This window comes from Amblyomma americanum, chromosome 2 (genome assembly GCF_052857255.1).
Source record: "Amblyomma americanum isolate KBUSLIRL-KWMA chromosome 2, ASM5285725v1, whole genome shotgun sequence".
Lineage (NCBI taxonomy): Eukaryota > Metazoa > Arthropoda > Arachnida > Ixodida > Ixodidae > Amblyomma > Amblyomma americanum.
Window position 1 is genome coordinate 164758915 of NC_135498.1, and position 17086 is coordinate 164776000.

A 17086-nucleotide genomic window follows, 5' to 3' on the forward strand; every position below is an offset into this window, starting at 1 on the left:
CGGACAGCATGCGCCATCATGCTGCCAAATGCGTCGCATTCGTCATTGGCTGCCAGGCGTTGCTGACTCCTCTGTAGAGTTTCCACCGCTGTTGTCAACAGAACTTTTCTTTGTTCTATTTCTTCATCATTTCGCCTTCTCTTTTTTCCAGGCCTTGAAGTCCCAGCTCCACTCTGCTGTGCTGGCTGACTTGGCTCTGCACAATTTTGTGGCGAACAAGGAAAATCCATTTCGGGATCTGCGGATTCGTTGTTCCAGAGCTCGCACTGCCGTTCAGTCTCCTAAAACAAAAGGACACAAAATCCTAAGTCAAAACAACACAGGCTGAACTGTATCTTATTTAAGGTATGGCGCCACAATTGAAACATAGTTATGCTAGTATTAAAATTCCCAAGGCGACTCAGGGACGCTACAGTGAAGGGCTTCGAAAATTTCTACGACCTTGGGTTTTTTAACGTACACTGTCAAACCCTTGTCACACGGGCATTGTAACCGCGGTTACGCTTAACTGCGGTTAGACGACTTAGCCGCGGTTAAAGAAAACCGTCAAACCACCCCTGCCATACAGGAATTAGTCCCACCACTCGATGACTTGATGATGATCACGTGTTTTCCATTTCGACATAACTAAAATTACAACATTTGCAGCATTTTTTTATGAAAAATTGCTTAATAGCAGTTTGCGGCATTTTTTATTTGCTTGACTGCGCGTGTGTAGCAGCTGCAGGTAACTTCAGTGCGCATGAACTTCAATCTGACACCGTTTACTAAGCGCAGTCTTTTAACACTGGGTCTAGTCGGCTTCGTAGACATTATAGTAGCCAACTACCGCCGGCTCTCCTGCGTTTCCGCTCACGGCCCTTGCACTACCTGCGTGGTTTGTACGAGTTCATTTACGTGCATCGTTGCTTGTGCCCACAGGATTCGAGCAGCAGACGCTATTAGCCTGACGCAACGGGATCGCAGCGCATGCGATGGCTGCGAGCAAACCGGCTTCCGAAAATCGACAGCGTGAAGATGAATTCTGGTTAATGTTTACGATGCAACAGGCTGCCGTTCAGCGCCAGTGTGTTCAGCCTATAGCGCTCCTAGCCGCCAGCTCGAGGCTGCTGTTGTGCAATTGTGTCCACGCGAGCGGAGGGTGTGGGCGTACCCGAGAGGGAACTCTTGGTACGAGACGACAGTGCCTCACCTTCCAGACAGCGAATTCAGGGCGCATTTCCGGGTGAATCGCAGTACTTTTAGGTACATTGTGATCGCATGCGAGTGCATGAGAAAACAAGACACAAACATGCGAAAGGCTGTACCGCTGCACAAACATGTTGCAATCGGCCTTTACCGTCTTGCCACGTCGGGCGAAGACAGAAGCGTCAGCAACGCTTTCGGTGTGGGCAGGTCCACAGTAAATGAAATTTTCTGGGAATTTTGCCATGCTGTTGTGCTGCTATTGGAACCGAAGTTTGTGATGTTCCCGAGAGCTCATGAGTTGGCCGAGCACATGTGCCAGTTTGCTGCAGTGACTGGATTTCCGCAAGGCGTAGGCCTTGGATGGATGCCACATCGAGGTGTGCCCACCTAAAGAAAACGCAGTCGACTACTTCAACTACAAAGGATGGATAGTGTGATTCTTTTGGCAGTGGCCGATCACAAGTACAGACTGCTGTACGTAAATGCTGGTGCGCCAGGTAGGAATCACGATGCTGGTGTATTTCAAGTTTCAAGGTTCCCGAAACTGTTGAGCAGCGAGCTGTTCAGCAGAGAAGTAAAAATTCTTGATGGTGTGCCAGTTGGGCCTGTCATGCTCGCCGACCAAGCGTTTCCTCTCCAGGCACACATGATGAAGCCTTACTCGCAACCGGGTGCACTAGGATCTCCGACGCAGTCATTTAACTATCACCTTTCATCTGCAAGGCGCATTGTGGAAAATGTGTTCGGAAGATTGAAGACCCGGTTCCGCATGCTGTTGAAGGGACTAGAGTGCGACATACACAACGTGACCACTGCCATTCGTGCTGCCTGCGTACTGCACAATATATGTGAGCAGATGTCCGATCGCTGTGATGTGGCTTGGCTCGATGCAGCTCGGGCTGAAGAGCAGCAGCGCCCTCAGCCAGTATGCACCAGCAGCCGTTGTGATGCACCAGGGGTGGCAGTTCGGGATGCCTTAGCAAAACACATTGCTTCAAATTGAAATATGCCATCAGTGTTGTGTGTTGCGATAGAAGACTGGATTTGATGCATGAAATTAATGTGCAGTACCCTCAGTGGTGCACTGTTGCACAAAACAAGCATGACACATCACAAGATGGTGATAATGTGCAAATTTGTTTTTATTTCTTTTTTTGGCCAAGAAATTCTCCATCATCTCAACCATTTTGCTTTGGATGCTGTTGGACTCTTGCAGGAGCTCCACAACTTTCTTTTGTAGTTTCCTACTTTTTTTGGCTGCCTTTGATGCTCTGTTTGCCTGCTCACTATGAAAGTGTAGCAGCTGCTGCACTGCAGATGATGACTGCCTCTTTCTGCTCTTGTCTGCACCTGTGATGGTGGGCCGGGCACTGGCTGGGGAAATGCTACTTGGCCCAGGGTCAGCAGTGCTGCTCATTTCACTAGTGCTTACGTCAGCAGCAGTAGTATTTAAACTGCTGGTCTCCTCATTTCCAGTTACGTCATCATTTTCATTAAATGCGACTCTTTCTTCCCATCACTGGAGCTCCGCATCTTCAGGCATTTCAGCCACCACTGGCACCTGAACAAGACAACCACATAACATATAGCATTGTTCCTAGGATGCAATTCTTGCTATGCTGTGCAATATTTACTGGAGGCATGAATCATCCCTTTATAGTTCTCTCTTGCATCCATAACTGGTGTTGAGTGCACAAACTCACTGCATTACAAATGAGAAAAATATTGACACTGCACGTGAGCACAAAATGCTTGTGCAGAATGAGTGTGTTAATAGCCTTCTTAAGTTCCAACCACATGTAATAAAGAATTGGCACTGAAATCTAGTGCCCGCATTCCTGTTATGTTATGCTCAACAATACGTATGTTGTATCCTGTAATGGCGTTGGCCGGCCAATAGTATTGAAAATAATATAAAATTTCCTGGAAACACCGAGGCCGATGTAGCGGCTAAGCAAAACCATTGATACTGTCGCATCTGGCCTTCCATTCTTGAGGTGTGAATTGCCCTGCTTTTTGAAGCCATTGCATACTAATATGGGTTCAAGAGATCTAGTTCCAGCCGAACTACAGACTTTCTCATTTAAATTTTATTGACCTTCTGCCACGTTTCGCCATTCCAGCGACTACTCTCATTCATCGTTTGCGGTGGGGAACAGCATACATGAAGCACTCTACATAGGATTGGTTGTATGGAGAGCCCACAATGTGCATATCGTGATGACAATAAGAATGCTCAGAACATAACTTTAAAGGGATTCTGACAGCCCTGGATAAGAGGCCTTTCAGTCTACAGATTGATGACTTAAGGCAGGCAAAAGCTGCGTGTAACGCGCTTCGTCGACATAACTTGTCCTTTTTTTAAGTATACTATGCCTTGTGCCTATCAATCATTGAAAGGCACAAGGGCATTTGCAGGCATGATGATGTCTCTCCCACAGCAAACATTCTCCACTATCCACAAGTACATATCTATGCCCATTTTCCTGACAGCTGTAAAATATGGGTTTCTGTATAGTAAAAGCTGCATGCAATAGGTGAATGGAAAGGAATGTCAAGAGTAGTTTGGCACTCATTAAGCATAAAACGAAAAATAATCCTTCATTTGCACTTTCGCACTGCATTTCAGTTCTGTTCTGCAGTGAAAACAAGAAATGCATAGCTGGATCAGCAGTGTTTTCTTTACGTTGCTGTACATGTTAACACAACAAAAATACATGGACCAAAATGGGTTCCGAGCCTTTGCACCCTCCATATCTATGCAAATGAGTTTCCATATTACCAGGCTCCAAATACATTGAAGACGTTTGGTACCCAATAAAACCCTATATCTCAAGTTGTTCATGTTAGTGGCTATCATATTAATGGGACACAACAGTGTCTTATATTCCAGCTCCGGCCGTTCTCTTGCGTTACCAGGCAAAGAACTTTCGTAGTTGGCAAGGCACGCAAAACACGATTAGGATAATTTTTCTTCCGCATTGTACCTGTTTGCATTCTCGCGCACATCAAGCCATGTATTTACACATGTCGATTTCAAGAATAAACATAGCTTAAAGTCTACACTGTGTGTATGTCCTGTCTGCGTCAGTCTTTCTCACTGTTCAAAGAAGCGTAAGCCATCAACTAGCCCACACGTCTACCCTTGTCAACGACTATATGTTTACAATCAAAACTCGCTGACATTAACATGTAAACAGCTCATACATTCTTAAACTCACAATCTAGTTTTGTAATCTGCATTTGTTACAACAGCGTGCAAAATGACCCTTTAGCGTGCTATTTGAGGAAATGTAAATCACAGCCTACCTCTACATTTTCTTCAATCAACATTTCATCATTCATTGAGAGCGATCCCAGAAACCGTTGGAGGTGCCAGTAGCACGGCCAGTCTTGTCCGCCTGAGCCGGTGGTGGTGCCAGTGCGCTTGAGCTTCCTGGAATAAAAATTACCACTACTGCACATATGATGCAAGTAAAAAAAAATCCTAAACATTTCACTGAAAAAGAAAACCTTCAGTGAATGAATGTATCTGCCGTATAAAATCAAAATAATGCACAGCTGGCATGTGGAATTTCAGTGATATTGTGAACGTAGCGAAAAGATGCGACTATGACAGTGGCAATGACAGCGCACTTTTGGTGACGCAGCAGCAGCGTAATTACATTAGCACTGCGGGTGTCAAGTTGGAACTGGTACACACCAGTCTTGTGTCTCGAACGAAAAGAAACACGGATCGCTATTTCTCGTGCATCAAGCGGAGCCTAGGCCTCACGATTTTCTTCTGTTGTTGTTGTGGTGAACGTAGCGAAAAGATGCGACTATGACAGTGGCAATGACAGCGCAGTTTTGGTGACGCAGCAGCAGCGTAATTACATTAGCACTGCGGGTGTCAAGTTGGAACTGGTACACACCAGTCTTGTGTCTCGAACGAAAAGAAACACGGATCGCTATTTCTCGTGCATCAAGCGGAGCCTAGGCCTCACGATTTTCTTCTGTTGTTGTTGTGGTGAACGTAGCGAAAAGATGCGACTATGACAGTGGCAATGACAGCGCACTTTTGGTGACGCAGCAGCAGCGTAATTACATTAGCACTGCGGGTGTCAAGTTGGAACTGGTACACACCAGTCTTGTGTCTCGAACGAAAAGAAACACGGAACGCTATTTCTCGTGCATCAAGCGGAGTCTAGGCCTCACGATTTTCTTTTGTTGTTGTTGTGCTGAACCACACAAAGCTCGCACTAAGCTACAGCACCCTCACAGCTGCATGCCGCTATACGCAGCGTTCAGACCAGCACTCGAAAGCAGCATGCATAGAGATTATAACTTTACTTACCGATACTTCTTATGCAGGTTATCTATTTTTTGGCTGACCTGCTTGGCGATATACGGCCCCTCGCCGTGAAGCCCAGCACTCAGCTCCGCTGCCATCGAATCGTAAATACGCGCGTTTCTCGTGCACGCACGGAGAGCAGGCAAGTTCTCCTCCCAGAGCCGTATTAATGTCATCGTCGCATGGTGTGACCATGACACTCTCTTCATATCAGCCCGAGACTGTTTACCCGCAACGCATGACACTGGTATGGGTGCCGCCATGTTTACGGTTTGAGCGACGAAACCGAGGTTTCCAAGTTCGGTTTGTGCTAACTGCGGTTAGCGGGCTAACCGTGGTCGGTTCCGCTGTGTGAACAGCAGCAACTACGATTAGCGGTGACCACGGTTTCGACAACTGCGGTTAGGAGTGCCCGTGTGGCAAGGGTATCACTGTAGTAAATAGGTGCCTTGCTTTTCGCCTCCATCGAAAGCGGCCATGGCGGCTGGGATTCAGCCCGTATCCTTGGGTTCAGCAGTCGGGCACCCTAACCACTGAGCCATCGTGGCAGTACTAGGATTTAATGACTAATTTATCCCATACAGTAATCCCCAATGCTCAAAGTTGCACATTGTCACATATCATAAGGAGTTTAAAATAAAATTATGGAGGCAAGAGGTTTACAATAAGGATAACGTGGATTAACCGAAGACTATAGAAGATGAAGAAGAAGCATTCGGTAAGGTGGAGAGAGATGATTGGTGGAGAAGAGAAGAAGACGACAAGGCTTGCATGGACTAACGCCAAGGCTATAAAAGGACGACGGAGAGCGAGGCACAAGGGGGAAGAACAGAGAAGCGGAGGCTCCGGCGGGTCAGGGACGCTTTGGCTTGAATAGTGCGACGCAGGCTGCTGCTCCGGTGAGCTCGAGTTCTACAGCAACGCATTGTGGGCTTCCTGCTGTTCCCGAGCCCGTTCTGGGGAGTTAACTGAGGACGCTACCACCTGCTACAGCCAAGTGTGTCTCCAGCGCTGTTGCCACCCATTCGGGTGGTGCCCTCAACGCCACCAACACTGGCATCACCTCCAAGGACGCTTGGACCGGGAGCTTATACGACACAGCCAGCGACGCCAGCCTGAGCACGTCGAACGCCATCTAGAAGCCGGCTACTGGACCCATGCAACGCCGCATCCGGACAGAACCAACAGTGAGCACGAACGCCGACCGTTAACAGTAGAGTGCTAGTAGTAGACGCTGGTAGCAGTGTTTCCGGGTCGTGTGTATTTACAGTCTGTTTTGTGTTAGTTTGTTAATTAGTTTTGTGTGCTAGTGTGCATGCCACGTAGAATGTATTAAATGTGCGTCTGTGTGGGCACACCTGTCGCCTAGTCCATTCTTTCGGTCCGAGTGTTCTCCGGGGAAATTCGTGACACAAATCGAGTATGCGAAATGGTCTATTGCATTGCAGGGTTACTAATTCATTTTGACCACCCGAGCTCTTCTGCACTGGTATAACCCAGTAACATTGCCATTTTTATGTGCTGCTTTCCCCGAAATGCAGCAGCCGTGGCCAGAACTTGATCCTTCATCATTGCGCTCAGCAGCCATTTACCACTGATAAAGATATTGAGATGAATACTGTGGATGTAGTCATGAAAAAACTGTACGATGTAAAGAAAAAAGGTTGAACATTAATGCCATCTATGGAACAATGAGTTGATAATTGATAGACATCACTGTCTATTGTATCCATTTGTAATCCTTTGTAACGAAAGCTCTTACTATGAGTAACCTGGCTCTCTGCCACCTATTTTAATGTACCCAGAGTACGGCTTTTGTTTCTGAAGTGAGCTACAGTATAACGCAAGGCACAGTCTGTTGTTAGATACGGGCGTTGAAACAATCATTTATGAATAAATTTTTTGCAAAACAGTAAGAGATTCGGTTGCACCTCATACGTTCATGTCTATTTCATTACCCTTTTTTACAGTTCATAGAGTTCTCGAGTATTGACTGGTTATGCTTTGTTAAACTGTTGTTTCCTTCACTATTCTTGTTTGTGCATTTATTTTTGGGTGTAAGTTTCTTTATGCACTGTTATATCCATATTTGCTGTGTTTCTTTTCTTATGCTGTAATCTTGTTTTTGAGGTGCACTGTAGTTGTTCAATCTTGATTATATAAAAAGCATCTGCTGTTCTCCTTACACAATGTTCTCTTTGTAACAGCAATGGGACACTCCATTAAAAACTACAGACTGTGGAACCCTTATTAGTACATCTTAAGGAATGTGTGTATGACTGGTACACCATAATTGTAATAAACAAAGATGTACCTTGTGCTAACGTTACTCAAGCGCAGAAAGGCAAAACACAGTGCAAAGGCTTTTAATAGCTACACGGCATGATTGCTGCAGTGTCACTGGATACATGTGAAAATGTCACAGTGCAAGTGGTCACATTCGTTGAGGATGTAATGCCATAGAGAAACACCAGTATGTTGAATATTCAGGTTCTTTTTTTTCATACTGAGCAATGCCTGTTCTGATGCTTTTTTTAAGAAATAATGCTAAAAGGCACACTTTTTGTTCTGTTCAACTTAACGTTTTGCAAACATTCCATAAATTTCCGACAGTTTTGACACATAGGTAGTGCTGACATCAGGCAATGCAGTCGTGCTTCATTAACATGCACACCTTAGTTCCCAAGCCAAGCGATCCATAAAGGAAGCCATCTGTGAAAATAGAGCCTACTGGGTTTCATGTAATCTCGTCGCATTAATTGTGGGCAGCCATGAGAACAAAATATAAACTTTTTTAGCCATATTTTCATTTTGTATGTTGCCATTGAGAGAGAGAAACAACTTGAATGGAACACTAGCCAATGAACGCCAAGAGAAGTCCATCACCCCTAGCCGTCGGCCGGAATCCCTTGGGACACAGCAGCAGCAAAGACTTGACCAATGATGTCCTGCTGGAAGTTAGGGTCTGGGCTACAGAGCAAAGCCTTCCAAGGGTTCTAGAGTGCGCGAACTCTCGTACTTAGCCAGACATGTCCACACCATGTGGACCAATTTTGCTGCCTTGTCGCAAAATTTGCACTGTGATCTGAAGACTTCAGGGTGCCACTTGCTGTATAGTACTTGGTTGGGAAAAAACCCCGCCTGTAATTTTCTCCACACAACCTCCTCTTTCTTATTGAGCTTTCTGTCCACTGGTGGATGAATTTGTCGATTTAGTCTGTAGTATAGTGCGATTTCCTGGTACGAGCGCATATCCTCTCTGCTGTTTATAGTTTCGGTGACTTGGGAGGTTCCAGGGGTCAACCGGCAATTGAGACTTCGGGCGACTAAATGAGCCTCTTCGTTTCCTCTAAGTCCTTGGTGAGCTGGTGCCCAAACCAGCAGAACCAGTTCTCTGGGTCCTCCTTCCCTGTTTAATATACAGACGGCAGTCTCCATCACCGTCCCCAATTCATTTACAGCGTTTTTTTTAATCACTGATGACCACCCTAAACCCCCTTAGCTCATGGCCAAGGCTATGGCCACTTCCTCTGCTTCTGCGGTCTCAACGCCACAAACTGTGCAGCATGCCACCAGGGTTCAGTCTTCCTCCACAGGCTCATGTGCCGCTTTGATCTTGTATACTGCAGCGTCTGTATGCAGGACGTCCTGCCAACCTGTATACCTAGTTTGTAATGCATCTGTTCAGTCTTTACATCTGCCTTTGTGAAAGGCAGGGTGCATGTTTCTGGGCAGCGGAGCGATTTTAACCTTGTCCTTGATTTGTCGCGGTATGTCTCTTGAGTGCACATGCTACTGCTTAAGCTCGTAGCCCAATCTGTCTAAAATTTTCCTCTTCATTTTAGTTCCAAGTAGTCTTTCATGCTGCACTGTAACGGCAGCCTCAGTCAGCTCCACGAGAGTGTTCGAGACCGCTAGCTTCACGTCGGTCAGTAGACATGTTCGGGGGGAGTCCGAGTGCCACCTTGATGCTTTTCCTGATAATCACTTCTAGCTTGTTCCGTTCCACTGTGTTGAGATTGAAGTAGGCTGCCACATACACTATCTAACTGAATACGAAGGCTTGTGCAAGTCTCAAGAGATTCGCCTCCTTCATCCCAGCGTGCCTGTTTGCTATTCATCTTATAAGATGACGTGTTTGATTTGTGCTGGCTTCTAACCTAGGAAGCGTTTCGTGTTTTGTCTGTTCGCCTGAATTCTAAGCCCGAGGACGTGGATACTGACGACCGTGAGGATCTCTCCGCCGTTGACATACAAGCGGATGCCTGCCTCGTGCTTTTGGTGAAGCCGTCATTTTCCGAGGGGCATGAGGAACAATGCTTCCGGCTTTTCGTCTGAACATTTAACTTCTTTGGGTTTCAGGTACTCTTCAATGATGTCAATTGCATTTTGTAGAGAGCTTTCAATTTGCCCGTCGCCTCTCTTGTTTATCCATAATGTTAAGTCATCTCTGTAACTGGTGTGGTTTAGATCTCCAATTTCTGCCAACTGGTCGGGGAGTCTCAACATTACAATGTTGAAGAGGGTTGGTGACAACACCGAACCCTGTGGCACCCCCCTGTCACCCACTGTAATGTCCTCGATGGAGTCTTCCCCTAGCTTGAGAGCGGCTTTCCTGTTTGTAAGAAAGTCCTTGATGTAGTTGTCCACTCTCCTCCCGACATTAAGTGAGTGAGTTCAACTTCTCCAAGACCGACACGTGCCTCACATTGTCAAATGCCTTTGCCACATCCAACACAAGATTCCTAAGAGGCTGTGCGAATTTTCACCCTGTCTACCGTCTGGGCAATGAGTTTCCATTAACAAGGTTAAAATGAATGCAAAAATTTGGGTTTTTAAGAAAATGCTCATAACTTGAGCCGCGCATGTTAAAGAATATTGTATTGATGGGGCACAACTGCACACCAGAGTAGATATAATGTAATATGGCCTGCAGCAAATTTCTGTTGCCTGTGTAGCCCACAACTTGTCTGTGTAGCCCACAACGATTTGCTTCAGGCCAGCTTGATTGAAGATGTGATGCACTGTTGATTTCAAAAAGCATGCCAGTTTTCATCCTGTAACATGGTTTATCAGAATGGGTTTTGAACATTATTTCAAGATTCAGTGACATAACACTTTATCGTGGATGCTCAAAAAACATGTTGTACTCAAAATGCAGCTTCAATACAACACATTTAGAAATGCCCCTGCATACTCGCCAGCTATCAAGGAATAAACACTACATACCTCCTCTTCTTCCTGCGTGTAGAGTGTTGAAAAACTTGGCTGCGAGGAGCAGGAGCTAGCCAAGAACAACAGACTTTTGTAATGAGCCTACTTTGGCTGGTATATCTCGTCCGGGCTTGCGCCGGAGCGGGCCTTGATCTTGCGCCTCTTGCGCATAAATTGTGTTCGCAAGTTCGCGAACCGCGCGCGCACTTGGGCAACTGAAAAGTAACGTCAGAAAAGGGAGCATGGGTACAGCGTGGCAGTCAAATAAAGTTGGTGGCTGCTTTTTGACTTCTCCTGCAGACAACGCCAAGCCACATAGTTAATGCAATCGATGGTCTGGAAGTCACGACGCCACACTAACCATAAGCAGTGCTAAAAAAAAGAGCAGACACCACAGCATCAGATATAGTCTCCGATACTCCGCGCAACGTGGTATGTTTCCGTACGTACCTGTGAATTGGCCTCCCAGTGCCTCGCATACCTCCGTGTATGCTACTTCTTTAAAGTCGCGGCGGTGTTAATGGGGATGTTTAACGTCCCATATCAGGCGACGCTCTTCGATTAGGGAGATCAGCTCCGTCTCCACTTCCAAAGAAAATGTTGCTGCAGTCATTCTCGTGCGAGGTGCCGATTGAAACGACCGGCACACGCTTAAAAACCTGACCAAAGGAGGGTTAATGCAATGTGGACACGATGTCAATTCGGCTGTCATAATAATTTGAACGTTTTGTGAGCGCCGAAATGTATCCGAAATTTATTCTCCGCAGGCTGGATATGGAAGCAGGGCCTTGTTTCGGCAATGTTTTTGCTCGGCGACCGATCTCGCGACGACACGGTCGGCAGACTGGTTTTGTCGACGTCGCGGTCATCAAAGCTTGTCACACTACAAAGACATCCGGTCATCGGCCGCGTTGGTGTCGTAGTCGGCCTAGTGTGACAGCTCGGTCTGCCACAGACAAGGTCGGCCGACCGGGTTGGCCGATCTTTGGTGTCTTTGTCGGGTCGGCGGCGTGTCGGCCTAGTGTGACAGGGCCCTTATCCTGTTATTGTGGTGCTTCAAGAATAACACTTGGCTTTCACAGCTAGCATGGTCTGCAAAGAGATGATTAGTGGAAGTGTTGTTACATGGGCCTGTATTCCAACTGCGTTGCTTTTGAAAATTCTTCAGTGTCACCAAAATTCTTCACTGTTACCAAACGATTGGAAGGTGGCACTGTTATTCAAGTCAGGTGACGTGCTTTCACCCACTAACTATACAGGGTTCGTACAGGCTTTGAAGCCACAAATTCAAGGGTTTTTAAGGGCTTTCAAGGCCCCGAAAAGTTTTTTCAAGGACTCGTTTCAATACTCAATTTAGTACCCTTTATGGTAAAACAACTTTTTTTAAAACACGCTGCAACAAATTTATTGAACACTAAGAAAAGGACGCACTTAGACAAGACTAGTTTAATACTAAACTAAGACAGGTCATAACAAGCGTTCATGAAAGCTCCTGAAGCTTTGTGATTATTTCTTACTTGATGTTTAGAAGTTCTTCCGTCTTGCTTTTTGCCGTTTTCCTAAAGCAATTTGACTTCACAATGTGCACGACTTCGCCTGTCTCTTCTGCTTTCTCAGCCAAGTGGTCTGCTGAAGCTGTCAGATAAGCAACAGTTGCTTCAAGTCTTGCTTTCTTTCGCTTTAAGGTATCAATTTCTTCCTCAACAAGGCGCCTCTTTGACTCCTTTGCTTCAAGTTGCTCCTTCTTCTGCGCCTCCAGATATGCATGATAATGATGCCTTGCAGCTATAACGGAGGCCCTCAACTCCTTTGTTATAGGAATGTTAAGGATACCTCCTGCCTTATCAACGGCGTCACATATAACGCGTTGTGAGACATACGACAGACTTTTCAGATTTTCCACACAGACCTGCCGGTTGACACTAAATCCTGTTTCCACAGTTGCCTGGCCGTGGCTGAGCACAAGCAAAAGCTTGTGCTTCTGCATCTGCAGCATTTCGGTGTACTCCGAGAGAACAGTCCCGTTGGTGATTGCTCAACCTTTTTGCAGCTATGAGGGCATTCAAAACATTCTTGAGTCCTACTAGGCACTGGTCTGGCTTGGTGCACATTTGACGGGGATCCAGTGAGAAAAGGCCTCTAACCAAAGGGAATCTTGAAGGACTCTTCTCAAGAACATTTTTACACACACCAGCAAGGAACTGCTTGCATTCCATTTTAAATGCAAACGCATCTTTAGCACTGACCTTGGAATTCTTCAAAGTTTGTTCAGCTGCATAACCAATGTCCACTTTCTCAAGTGCTGTGTAATTATTCACATCTTCAATGTTGATTTTCAACAGGCCTGTTGTCCCAACTGATGCAGAGAGAACTGAACACTTCACAAACTTTGTGGGAAAAAACCAGAAAAACACGAGTAGTTGGTCTGCCTGATAATCCGTCAGGAAAGGTTTCAGAATTAGTACAATCCCAAGGTCAAAGTTAAGTTTTGCTGGGACTGGTGGGTCACTGGAGAAACTGACCAAGTTTTTAAAGGAGGCACCTTTCGGCTGGTTCACTTCTTTCTTTCTTGCAGACTCAATGTAAATTCTCACACCAGGCCACAGTGAAAGGGCTCGTTCAATTAGCGGCACGAATACAGATGTAACAGTTTATACAAGCAAATGTGCAGTTTTTTGACACATGGTTTTGTGCAGCTGTGTAACTGTGTATCGAATTGTTGGGGATGACTGTGGCTGGACAGCCCATCTTCCTGCTCCAGCGCACTCTATGTCATCTTCTTTTATGTTTACTCCAACATTGTTTCATTCTTTTTTGACAAGCAAATGAACTTTCTGCATTCTTGCTTATTTTAATCAGTCTTTCAAACAATTTGTTAAATTTATCAATACTTTTGTTTTGTTTTCCACCACAATAACAGTATTTAATCACTCAGTGTAGAGCTTCAAGTCTCATGTTTGTGTTGATGTGTGCCTCCTTGCAGTAACATGCAGCCCAGACTTTAGATTGCTGAAAGTAATTACTGAAGAAGTAAGTCTCAAAGGTGATGAGGCCATTTGCAGCAGTGCCGTTGTCGTCACAAAAATCTGAGAAGGCCTTTATCAATGTTTTGAATTCTCCTTCACTTGGAGCATCCATCGTGGTTCTGAGTGCCTACAGATAAAGACATTGAAAAGTAGGTGTGAGTTTCTTCTTTCTTTTGTAACATTTATGTGCACTCGCAAGAAAAGTGGCTTCTGTAACAGTTTAACAGCAGTGTCATTAGCCACTGCACTACTTATCCTAATGTGCATTTGCACTTTTCCTTTCCTTGTTATCCGCATAATTTGTATTTTTCAAGAATTGTACTCTTTAGCATGAAAAAAAATGCATCTTTTGTAAAACAGTGCGAACAACAACGTACAAGAACAAGAAGGACACGGGATGAGCGCTGGTCTGACAGTGGGTCTGACAGTGTGGTCTGACAGTTGAAAGTTTCCTAGAGCTACTCCGGTTTTACCTGTGTTCGACTGTCGTGGGTTGGCAAAAAACAGCACTCGTCCCGTGTCCTTCTTGTTCGTCGTTGTTCGCGCTGTTTTACAAAAGATGCATACATACCAACTCGCCCAACTAAACGTTCTGCTTAAAAAAAATAAGGGCAAAATTAATTCAGACGATAGTGAGAAATCAGCAGAGTGGAAGTTTGAGGAAATATTTAAGCTGACCTAGGCTGGTAGCTTTACAGTTTGTAGTTGTAAAGGGGCTGCTATCACTAAAACAGATTGTTAGGTGAGAAAAGCCAGAAATTGGCTATTGCCACTGGCATGTCTCGAACTAAACTGTGGTGATGTTTGGGGAGATTTTGTGCTGCATAGAAGACCACACAGCACGCATTTTTTGGATAGTACTTAGGTAACTGCTGCATTGCTTTATCTGCTCGTGCATAACATGACCACTGCTATAATCTGAGGGTGGAGCTGGCGTCCTTACAGAATAGAAACAAAATCAAGTACAATTATAACCTGAGCTTTGCTTAGAACATTCACAGTAGCCTGAAAAAATACGGAAGCAACTTGTAGATGGTTTGTCCTGTGCAGTTGTCATCGCTGCTTAGCTCCTTATCCCTGAAAACACATTGTCAACTTCTTTGCCATGCTCTTGACAAAAGTCTAGCAAAGCCTCTCATGATTCTTATCACATTTCTTTCTTCACCTGCAAATCATTGACTGTTTTTAGCCCAAGGTGTTGTGCACCTCTTAAGTTTCCAATATTTTCCTTTCCATATTCCCCACAACTCTTAACTCTTGCCAGTCAACCCCGTGTGACATTTGCTACAACCCGTGTCACTCTTGGTCATCCTTTGCTAATTTGTATCTGCTCCCTGTTTGCCCGTGCATGCCATGCGGGTAGCCTCTAAGGTCCCAAGGTTGCCAGACAGTCAGTTTCTCTTTGCAGCTCGTGAGCCTAGTGGTGGACCTATCTTAGAAGCAAAAAACAAAAACCATTATATTTGTACCTTGGTTCAAACTGTAACACGAGATGATTTGCAGACAAACTCTCGTAACATTCATGTAAATACAGTAAATTTGGCGGCATGCTTATTGCACATGGAAGATGAAAATAAAATGAAACAATACAAGGTCACAACATGCTGTCACTGACATTGTCAGATTATTGAGCACAAGTGGAATGTTTTCTGTGAAAAAAAAACAAAACAAAAACTGACTCAAGGCATGAAGGGCCCAGCTTGTAGACTGTTCTGAACAGGACCCCGATGGATTTGTCATCACTGACCTTTTAAGCATATGCTTATTGTGCATAATTAGGCACTTGGTTCTCAATAGTGGTGTTGCTTTCTGCCACGAGAATTGATTTGGAGAGATGGCAAGCTGAATTTCCTTTAGGTGAAGCATTTACGATTGCAGTAGTACTGCTGAGTGAAATAAGTTGTTTTTACAGTTCTGAGCTTCAAAAGATACCCTTTTTTGTCTATTTATTAAATTTCTCTTTCTTTCTATACTTTCCATGCACCTTTTCCTATTACAAGGGACCAGTGGCGCGGCTAGGGTCACCTGCACCCGGTGCGGTGGCCAGCGCGTCACCCTCCCATTCTCTTCCACTGCATGGCACTATCGCCATTTTCCACTTCACTGCTGACCTCACTCCATACCATATGACATATAATTCAGTAAACAGTTGCATGACAAACCAACTTGGTGAATTTGCATGTTGATATTAGCAGAGACAAAAAACAAAACGTCAGGAATTTGTCTTTTTAACAAAAAGGTCAAGAGATAAAGATGACAGCGTTTTGAAGACACGTATGAATACAGCGACTAGAAGCGTGAAAAGAATTGCAGACATTGTGTGAGCATTTAAAAGTTGATATGAGTAGGAAAAGATAGGAAGTGTTAAAACGGCAACAGCCCGAGGACTATTTCAAATAGTGAAAACCGCTGAATTGATATCTGCAAGGATAATTAGAAACCACTCATTAATTGATGCAAACACCTTCTTAGCATGTGAAAATGTGTGTACTCATTACGCAGGAATGATGAAGAACTGAAGAGGCGAATTTCTTAAGGCCCTTTTGAATATATGAAAACAACTGAATTTTACTGCCATTGGAATAAGTGAGCCAAAAATCACCTCTTCAAGAGAGTTTAGAAAGCTAAATTAAATTGCAAGAGTATCAAGGCAACGTTATTTATTACCACAAAACAAACACCTTCAGAACGTCAAGTAAGTCGTTTACTAGAGTACTCGCTACGGACGTGCCTAGCGGCGGCTCCTCAGGTAGGTGGGCCTGCGGTAGAGCCGTGAATGCGACTATGTGGACTATGAATAATCTCTTCATCGGCTACCTTTGCGACTACCTCAGTAAAACAGGTCTTTACTCCTTCTTTTAACTTTCTATCTCCTGCATTCTTTCTCCCTTTCTCAGCTTATGCCTCATGGCACACTACTCAATAAAAAAAAAGTTGTTTACTCTAGTATATGTGAGACACTTCTGGACATGTACACACTAGCACTTCAGTCTGATTAAAGCGCTGGAAGTGACGGGATGACAAGTGCAATTAAGTGTGGGCTAGACAAAAATCAAAGGATTTCGAATTTCGCACAATGTGTTCGCAACTTAATGTAAAGAAATGTAGTGTGCAAATTTCAGCAGGAAAGAGTACAGCAACAGCCTTTCAGATTAAGCGAAGTGTTGTATTACTGAAACGCACGCCACATAAGACAGTGACTTCAGTATGCTTCAGTAATGATAAATACGGTGGAAATCAAACCAAAATGTCGTCAGAAGGTGACAGCAAATGCGCTACGGCAATTCTGCGCACGTCAGTGTGCCAGTATTCAAGTCTCACAAAA

At 44.8% G+C, this 17086-nt stretch overlaps 1 protein-coding gene across 2 annotated transcripts in view; it reads left to right on the forward strand.

Moving 5' to 3' along the window:
• LOC144121944 (uncharacterized) overlaps positions 1–10735 on the forward strand; it is a 113419-nt gene extending 102684 nt beyond the window's left edge. For both annotated transcript variants that reach the window (XM_077655414.1, XM_077655413.1), the window contains one exon: positions 152–10735. In XM_077655414.1, the coding sequence (XP_077511540.1) occupies positions 152–158 (7 nt within the window). In that variant the 3' untranslated portion in view covers positions 159–10735. The remainder of the gene's footprint in view (positions 1–151) is intronic.
• Positions 10736–17086: the final 6351 nt, after the last annotated feature.